Source organism: Glycine soja, chromosome 11, assembly GCF_004193775.1.
Source record: "Glycine soja cultivar W05 chromosome 11, ASM419377v2, whole genome shotgun sequence".
In the NCBI taxonomy this organism is placed as follows: Eukaryota; Viridiplantae; Streptophyta; class Magnoliopsida; order Fabales; family Fabaceae; genus Glycine; species Glycine soja.
Window position 1 is genome coordinate 22061638 of NC_041012.1, and position 10735 is coordinate 22072372.

General features: G+C 30.2%; 1 protein-coding gene across 1 annotated transcript; it reads right to left on the reverse strand.

The window, feature by feature from the left end:
• Window positions 1-242: 242 nt before the first annotated feature.
• On the reverse strand, window positions 243-2828 carry LOC114373066 (basic leucine zipper 6-like). Its single transcript, XM_028330615.1, has 5 exons — window positions 2665-2828; window positions 2479-2569; window positions 2163-2289; window positions 1839-1996; window positions 243-598 (listed from the first exon to the last, which is right to left on the reverse strand). The coding sequence occupies exons 1-5, from the start codon at window positions 2826-2828 to the stop codon at window positions 506-508; spliced, it is 633 nt and encodes a 210-aa protein (XP_028186416.1). The 3' UTR covers window positions 243-505.
• Between the last annotated feature and the right edge of the window lie 7907 nt (window positions 2829-10735).

Below are 10735 nucleotides of genomic sequence, written 5' to 3' on the forward strand. Positions count from 1 at the left end.
TAGTCTGGAATTCTCTAATCCTATTCACTTATGCTATAAATCATCTTTGTTTTTAAAAATGTACCTTTTTGCTAACATAATTAACTTTTATAGTAAAGGTTCTTTGATTATTCATAAAATTTAAAGCAACGAAAACTTTAGTTATAGCAAATTAGAAGCCATATATCATTTTAATCAAATACTCATTAAATAGGGAAACAATATTTGATAAAACTAGAACATTAATAATTAATAACCCTCCACATAAACAAAAGCAGTACATTTGAAATCCTATTCTTCATAATTGCTTACTGTGAACCACTACAACTTCTAGAGACAACAACTATATATATAGAAACACACTAGAAACAAAAACCAACCTTCCAAATTTCAAGTCATATTAAGCAATCATAAAACTGGGAAATCTAAAGTAAAGTGACGCCTAATTAAGGTTTGTGATTCGGAGCGGTTTCCCTTGTAAGATTTGTCTGATCCACCGATCCCATGTTGTTGGGTAGACTCAAGTTCAAATCATGCAAATTTGGCACAGCAGGAAACCGCATCTCCCTTGGCTCTGGTGGTATGTATGACTCAAGTGGATCCACTTCATTTGCTGCAACTTAACTCAAAATTGAAAAGTATGAGAAAATCTCAGTTGAAGAGATGTGTGCATCTACAAAATTATACATTTTCAAAGATAAATTAATTATGTTAAAAAATTGTATTTTAAAATGAAATTATTATATTTTTATGAGACAAAGGCAATACTAGTTCATTTACAAAGACACAAGAAAATTAAAACACATGAGAAACCATTAAAACATAGACATAGCAATTATTCCAAAACAATTGCATTGATTTCTTTATTTAATTACTATGATTTCAAATTTCTTAGAGGGTCAATTGATATAGATCATATGTGTAAACGACCATTTTCACCACTTGAGATATGACTTTATTTTGTTGCATGTAGTATTAGTATGTCGAAGATTTCATATGAAAACTATTACAAATATTTAATGATCAATTATAATTAGAGAAAAAATAAGACTAATTGAAAGGAAGCATATGAAAAACTGATAAAATAAAGGTTTTTTAATACTATTTTTTACATTAAAGCAAACAAATAACTTAAATGTCAATTTGAATGGAATTCATATTTGAATTAGAATAAATAACATATAGAGAGTATGAGACAAAAGTAATGAATAATATAAAAGCATATACAGTTTAAGATTTGCTTGTATAATTAATTTTTGTTGAGGGATATGCCTTTAATAAGCTTACAAATTGGTCGAGAAATTGAGAACATTTTTGCATTGATTTAATATAAAATTCATTGCACAATTAAATTATTGTACATCTAGTTTAATTTATTTTGATTAAAAAAACGAATTAAAGAAGCTTCCTTAAATAAAGTACAGTTTCATTGGAACTTCCACTCAAGAAAAAAAAATATTCAAAACTCACATTAATTAATTATACATGAAGACAAATGCCATCTACAAGGACCATCTTTGTTGTCTTATTCACAATAGCATCAGGTACAATAAAAAAATACATGCAAAAGCAAGCCAGACTGGTTAGCAACACACTAGGGTACTACTAGTGTTACACACACACACACACACACACACACACACATATAATATACAAATTTATTTTTTTTCTATTTGAAGAGCATATAAGAATCTCCCATATGTAACTGAATCATTCTTTAATTACTAGTAATAGTAGTAAATAATCCTTTTAAAAAATCTTTTTATACCGAAAAAATGAACAAATAATTTATTGAAATGAAAAAATTTTATGTAAAGGGATGCAAATATAAATAAAATTAATACATGTCATGTTGTTACCTGGATATGAGTTTGCATAATAAATTGAGGTTGGATAATTGGACACTCCTGTGGACCAATATTCAAGTTAACCAACTGTGCTTGCAATTCCTCTTGTTGCTCTATCACTTGGAGTTCCCTCTCCCTAATCACTTCACCTTTGTCCTTCTCAATTTCACCTAAAAAGAAAAATCCTTAAAATTGGTGAAATTATCACTAATAATTCATGTTTTACAAGTTGGATTAATGAAACAACTGGATTCTGTGCATGCATACACATACAAACAAAAAAATGCTGAAGAAAGATAAGATGGGGAATAGAGCCAGAGAATTAACAGTAATTACCATCTTTGAACATTGAATAATTCTTAAGAATATCAATTTCCTGGTACATTATTTCTTCTTCTACTATCTGAGTCTGCCTCTTATTTTCGTACAAATCTTGTAGTTGTTGTTTTTGGGCTATTTCATTCTGCATATGTATACACATACATATATAAATGCATTATAATAATACATCAACAACAATAGTCCTTCCTCATTAAATAAGGTTGATCACATTGTGTAGATCATACGACATCATTCAGCTTAGTTTAAAATTAAATTTCCAAATAACCTTGTCAACAATGTTGATTCCAAAAAAATTAATAACATTATTCACCTCAAAAGTTTTCTTTTGAATCTCCAAATCGGCTAAATGATTTTTCTTCTTCTCCCTTGATCTTTGGGCAGCAAATCGGTTAGAAAATATTCTTAAAGGAAATTAAAGAAGACATTAAATGACATGCATGTAAACAAAAACCTTCTTATTGCAAGAATAAATTGAAACTCAAATCACATAAGGTACCTTCTTAATTTAGGATCCAATATTTGTTGTTCTGGAGTAGGATTACCTTCTGCATATCCGAATTGGTCTGCTAGTTTTGTAGCAGAAAAGACAAAAGTAGGACTCAAAATTGCATTCACCGTATGATGGTTCTCTACCTTGTTATTTTCTTTAGGGTTCTCCATCTAATCTTCAGTGAAAAAAACAAAAAGGAAAAGGTATATATAAGAACTAGATACTCACAATTTAGCTTGTATGTGATACAGAGCAAAACAGCCCAATCAAATAAAATGGGCCACCAGAACAGGCAGATAGGCCCAAGCACAATTGAAAAAGGCCTCTTTATTTAAAAGTCTACATCTGACCCAAATGACCCTAGTCAGAAATAAAAGTAATTTATGAAATTATGTTTATGTTTATTTTACAATTTTGTAAGAGGGACACTTGTCCCCCTAGGAATTCATGTATCAAGGTTGTTATAACCTTTTCGTGAGTACTAGGAAAAAAGGGAATAACTTTAAGAGAAAAATATTCTCTCTTTCTCTTCCCTTCTCATTCTTTCTCTCTCACTAATTTTCTTAGCCATTATTCCCTTATTAGTATGTAGCCTAAATAAAGAGAATTATCTATTACACCCAATTTCACTATCAATCATAATTGCACTAGCTCTCTTAGTGTTATGGAGTGCATAACAACTGTTCTTATATTTGTGAAAAGCAGAGTCAGCAAGGGTAATTTGGGTAGATAAATCTTCAACACCATCGTTAATGTTGAGGTTGTAGTTTATTTGAAGTGCATTTGCCCTGATTCTGGTACATGTAAACTCAAATTATGCTAGGTGTCAGCAAAAATACACACTTAAAATTGAACCATATCCTTGTCAAGTTGAGGACAAAACCTTCATAAATATTACACCCAATTTTTTAATTGACATGCTAGTTTTGATATGTGTTTTGGTTCCCTAATCAGAATAAGAGTCTCACCTTAATAATTTAATTGTATAATAAAAGTTTGCATTAAAAGTCAATATAAACTACTAAGATGAAACTTTCATGCTAATTAGAAAGCAACATAAAAAATTATTATTATTTTTTATTTAAAGTTCTATCTTCGGAAACTAATGGGGCTAGAAGAAGAAATGATCACTAAGCAGAAGAGGAATGCAAACATGGTCCAACACTAACTTGGGGTGTATGTGTGTGTATAACATGTTTTGTATTTTTAATCTAAATTCTTGAAGTTTACCAGAATTCATTTTTGGCATAGGTGGAGTATGATGGTGACTGATAAAAAGAGTGGACTTCAAACTCCGAAAAAAAATTGAGAATTCTAACATGGTTTTGCAAAAACCGTGTTTGAATGTTTACAATCTAAGACGAGTTTTTAAAGAATCTTTTTAGAATATTTTTTTTTAAAAAAATAAAATAAATTGAGCATTCTAAAACGTTTTTCCTAAAAAATGAAAAATCATCTTAAAATGTAAACATTCTAAAATAGTTTTTCAAAGAATCGTCTTGGATGTCTTTTAAAAGAAACAAATTTAAAAATTAAGGATTATAAGATAATTTTTTAATTAGAATGTATTTTTCAGAAGAAAAAAATTAATTTTTTTTTTAAAAAAATTAGAATAATGAATTTGAGTATAACACTGTATTCTTATGATCATTTCACAAAGTAGAAAAATAAGTTACTCTCTTACCATCATCATTCCACTATGCTAACCAGAAATAACTAGTAATTTGAATATATAAATTATGCTATCAACATTCAAAGGAGAATAACAATATGATAAAAATGTCTAGAATCACACTCTTGTCTAAGTCAAGTAAACATAACATGATGTGGTACCTCCCTAGGGAATAACAATAGACGTTATCTTTTCCTTTTTTTTTTTTTATCAATGATCAATATACCAACATTAATTATTCTGCCTCTAACATCAGCATCATTTGGATCAGCCTGCAAAGGAAATCAATCTCAAAAGTCAAACGTTTTGTAGAAAAGTTACCCTATACAAAGGTAACATAATTTTTTATTTGCAGTCGATTTTTAAATAATTTTAATCTTGACCTTATAAATGGTTGTATGACTTTGATTTAAAATTATTTCATTATTAAAATGGAAATATTTTCACTTGATACTCTATAATTCTCTCAGTATATATACTTTTTCTGGAAGTTTTTAGAAAGAAATTTTTAACAAATATACCTTAAAAATGTTTTAGAAAGAATATACTCTAGCTCTAGGGAGTATAATTTGTTAAAATATATTTTTAAATTAAGAAAAACAAGTATATAGATAGATAAAGATAGAGATCGATATAAAGATATATTGAGAGAGTTGTACAATGTAGTTGTAAATTACGATTTTGATGTTGAAAGGTCATGGATCCAAGTTGTCAAAATAGTTATCCTTGCATTTACATTAACAATCCCAATATATGGCCCGAGTTAACTCCTTTTGCCTACAAAACAAAGAGTGAGCAATATTATATGAATTTCATGTGTGATGTTGCAAACAGACCGAGTCCATGTCTCATGAATTATAGTCATGAATTATTGCATGCATAAGGAATATACAAGTACCAAAATAAGCATTGCAATGTTTTCCTATAATTTGATTATAAATTTTACATTAAAACATGTCACAAAAAGAAAAGAAAAATTGTAAAGGATGTGGTAACCAAAGTGACAATGAATTAAAAAGAAAAAAATGTCAAAGTTAAAGGAAACTAACAATGTTTAATAGCAGCAAAGTGGCATTTGAGATGTTACATAATTATGCTGCTTGTTGCTTGAATGTACGGTCTTAATCGATAATGCCAAACATTATGCTCTAAAATTATAGTTACATAACTCTTTTGGCTATGATACTTTTTTTCTTTGCACTAAGCATATTTTTAAACTAATAAGACTAATTTATTTGGAGACACGCACATATTATTAAAAAATAAATTTTATTTCTTTGGATAAAGTCTGCAAATATATTTACATTATATTATTAAAGAAAAGGTTAGTCCATTGAATTTATTAAAAAGAATCCATAGGTCAACATAAATTTGTGTTTAGTCTAGCTCGTACAGTCTCAATAATTTCATTGCCATGCCATGAGCTGGCTCGTGTAATTTTAAACCATGTATCATAAACCATGTTCAATAAACTATAATAATAATAAAACTAGAATAAGTTCAAGGCCTCTATATATGTTCAATCAAGAGTTGTATATTGGATTCACAAAAAATGAACAAAATAACAAATTAAGAAATTAATTAGTCAAACTTACATGGATTCCATCCCATCCTTTCTTGATATCATCTGAAACACTTGAGGATTCATTAACTCAACCCAATAAGGCTGGTTTCCACCTAGGAAGTATTTTGGCTGAGCCTGACCAACAACCATTGAAATCAGACGGTTGTGAAGGGTAGAACAGATGTAAGGTCCTTTGTACTTCACTGGTCTTGTACAAACAAGCATGCATATCTTCAGCCAAAACATGTACATATACCTTAATCTATTTTTCTCTAATTATGCATGTTTTAAATATATAAGCGGGGACCATGGAGCAAGAACTTTTCAACTAATAAATTTAACTATATAAAAAAAGGAATTTCTTAATCAAATACTCATTTTGTCCCTACTACAAAGAATTGGGATCTTGGATTTCAGTATTTCATTCATTTTGAGAAGTATAGAACAGAAATGAAGGAGTGTGACAAAGAATAGAACTAACCATTAGGGTCCATACAATGTCTACAACATAACATCAAATGAAAAAATGAAACAAAATGAAAAATAGTTAGAGATATAAAATATTTCCCAAGGAAAATTAAAGTAAGGAAAAGAGGATATGAGACTACTTGGCCCGATTTCTTTTTTCGACCAACCTGAAAATTGGAAACATTGAATAGAAAATTCATAACACCATATTAAATTTCAATATCTGAGACGAATTCATGCAATGATAGTTAAAACTATTTTAGCCTCTCTTGATTATAGAACCATAACTGATTTGGATGAATATTGAATAAAGTTGGCATGCACATAAAAGCATCAATACATGCAAATAAAAACCAACTAAAATCGTGAGGTCAATATACCTGGTGATATCCTCCTCTTCTAGTCACCTCCAAGTAAAACAGGTACAAGTCCAACAATGTTTTGTTAGTTATAGATTCTATACATTTATATTTAATGAATCTATTACATATTGTAAGGATCTTAGAATCTATGATTCCCTCATACAGTTTGAAAATAAGTAGAACTTACCTTACCCATGAAAGATATAAGTTCTTCAATCTTCTTTGTCCCAATCTATCTCTTTCTTTCTTTTATTTTCCTCTCACGTTCTTGATGGGTAATTAGAGGAAAAAACTCTTATGGTAGAGATAGAACCCTTTGCCTTTTTATTAACAAACTTCCATCAAGTTAGTTATCAGAAGTTTATTAAATTCCCATAAGTTTATTAACTTCCCATATTTGCCAATAGGTCTCTTTATTTTATTAAATCAAGTTTAGGCCCTTAATTCACATGAGTCATATTATCATGTTATTTAATATTTTTTTTCTAACATTCTCTCACTTGACTCTTGTGATGCCATAACACTTCATGATTTAATAATTACATAAATCATAATGCGCATTAAAAGACTTTAGATAAATTGACTCCATATATCATTAATCATAATTAAAGATAAAAAACAATAAAAATCATGACGGTTACATGTCATTTAATCAACATATTCTCTTCCATGTACTACTATATTATCCTTTTCTTTAATATGACTATAAAATGAGAAGTTCATAATGAGTTCAAACAAAGGTCATTCTTTCATTAACAAAAACATAATATGTTTTCCACATAATAATTTGCATGCATATACACATAAAGTGGAAAACACAAATTTCAGAAACTTACATAATAATGAACTCAAAGTGTCAAATAAACATTATTAATAATAATAACATTCAACATTGCTAACATTGAAACTGCCAAGAAAAATTGGAAAATAGAGCATTATTCATACCTTTCATGTTCATATCACCTGGATTTTATTAGCAAGCACTGTCAGGCCATGGATTTTATCATTCCAACTTGCAATAAAAGAAAATTGTTTACAATTCACTTATTCAGTTTTCTTCAAGCAAGATTGCATTTACTATCTATCCATGGGCATACCCATCAAATCAGAGCAAACTTAGCCTAATAATCAATTGAAAATTTCATGCCGGATAAGATAGCAGATGAAATTTCATCATGATTTCACTGTGAATTCAGTAGTTACCATTGGATAGCATATAAAATAGTGAAGCAAACACAAAGCATACAACACTTATGCCATCACCGCACTCTCCATCTCATCACATGAAAAATCATTAAAGAATAAGTACTATTTGATGCATCAAGGAAAAAGAAAAACACCATGATATCACAAGACCAAATGATGAAGAAATCATCATTATCATCAATATAGAATTAAACACAGCAAAAAGTTTCAGATGATTCACCATATTTTCATTGAAATTCATAATAGAAGCTACATTTCCAAATCGGTAACAATAATTAGGTGCATACCATAACTGCAAGTTTCCAAAGGGGAATTGATAACTTCATATCTATATGAGCCTAAAATTATATTTTCAAACTTTAGGGTACAAAAGAATTATTGTAATTCATATAAAAAACATAGAGTTACAAGGCCTTTATCTTGAACATATACTTAAGGCCTAGGCCTTCCTGAACAAGTTGGTGCACTCGACAAACAAGAATAAGGTTGTTTATGTGATTGAACTACATGAAGAGAATCGCTGTCTATCAGATGTCACTTCTCAAACTCTTGTACACAATGCAAAACACAGGTAGAAAGGAAGATAGCCCTTCTTTGACACACCAAGTGTTAGGACAACAATACTCCTGTGTCACCACAAAACACAAATCAAACCCATCAAATCAAAGTTCAAACCTTGAACAATGTTATTAACTACTAAAACTTTGGAGATCTATGAGTAAAATTAATGAAGCTGATAAATGGGGTATTACAATAAATAGAAAACATTCAATATGAAAACAGAAACCCAATTGGCTCAAATTCAAACCATAAAAAGTAAGACTAATTTGTGCACTAAAAATATTTTTTAAAGAAATTTAATAAAGGGTCACAAAATCTAATCAATTTGGGGGGAATAAACAACACAATGTAACTCTTCCAGTCTTTTGATCTTTCAACATTTAACACAAAATAAAACAACAATCAAAGGAAGAAAAAAAAAGGCAACTTTCTAACCTTGAAGAACCTAGATCTACTATGCTGGCAAGGAAATTGAACCCTGAAGACCGATCCAACTAAAAATTGCAAAAAAACAGGGAACTTAAAACCCAAAATGCATTGTGTGTGGAAGGGTCAAATGGGAACAACCATGAAAGCTTGAAAAAGGTACTCGGTTACCTGAGAGACAATCAATCAATTCCCCTCTTCTATTGCTACAACAAAATCCAAATTTGTGAGGTTGGACGCTTGTGTGGGTTGGTTGAATAAAGAAAGGTAGATTCACAAAAACCTTCTATTCTTGGACGAGGCAACATGGACTTGATTCAACGAGCGCATACATGGTGGTGAAGGTGCTGCAGAGAATCGCACAGAGTGGAAGCATCATAATCATGTCCATCCGCCAACTGAGTTATAGAATCCTAGGGCTTCTCAACCGCAAGATCTTCTTATCACACGGCCAAACTGTTTGCAGCGGTTCACCCTTGCAGCTACCACTTTACTTCTCAGAGTTCAGTCATTCGATGCCAAAAAATTAATTTTTGTGCAAGATTCCTATGTGTTTTTAATTTTGATTTCCTAACAAAATCAAATAATGTTGTTCATTACAGGCTTGAAGACCTGCTTCTTCTCACATGGAACATTTTCTTGGATAGAAAATGTGGTTAGTAGAGGAAAAACATGTAAGTTAACTGTGAGTAACGTGATTTTAGTGGATATATGATTTACCTAAGCAGTTAACAATAACATGCATCATGAAGTTTTGAAATGAACTATAACTAGCACATAGTAATTCAAACTGATAGCTTTGAAAAACATTGATGCATTACTTATTGATGCCTCTTGAAATTGTTACAGCTTGAAAACGAGCAATGACTAATCTAGTGGCTTACTCCATCTTTTATGGTTGTTGTTGTTATTCTTGTTGCATAAGAAGGAAACTGTGTAACCCATTTTTTTTTGTAGGGAGGTTTGTTTGATTGAGGTTCATTGAAGAGAGGCTTTGCATCATCATACAACTACACAAGGCCCAAACAAGAATTTTAATATCCATACTTATATTTTCCAAAATATTATTTACTGGGTTTAATTTATAAAAAGAAAAACATTTCCACACATATATGTGTATATGTAATTTAGGAAAATAATTATTGAAATGTTACAAATTAACTGATAGTTACTTCTAAGACTTAGAAAATAAATAGTATTAGGGGGGTGGGGTTGTTATAATATGCTATAGTACTTTTTGTTTGTTGACCTCGACAAATTCTGAATCTGATGCATTTAGAAAACTATCTCGATGTCTGGGTAGATGGATATATGTGTTGAAGGGGAAGTTAGGAGTTAACTGATTCTCAGTGATTCATGTTTTAAGATATAGTTTGTTCCTTTAGGTGAATTACAAACATTGTAAATGTTAACCAACATTTCTAACATTCTCCAGTAGCTTGTAAATTGATTATGGTGAAATGTGAGCTTGAATTTAGCTAACCAAATTAGTGTTGCAGAAGCTTCCACCTGGCTCTCTCTTTATGTTTTATTCTTTTAAAGGCTTTCTTGAAACCTTTGCTTTGTTGGGCTTATAAACTTTTGTCCTTGACCTCCTAAAGGCATGTCTTTTTTTGCTTGAATGACTGTCAGCCTATGATCTGAGTGTTATTTGGAGTTTTTCATCTGCATGCACCCACCTGATTTTGCTTATAAAATTTCACTATTTTGTGGTGCTCACCAAGTAGGCTATATATTCTTTAGTTGCAAACTGTGTTACTGTCAGTTCTTGGATAACATTTGAATTGTTTAGTGCCTGATGATGATGAATGTTGAACC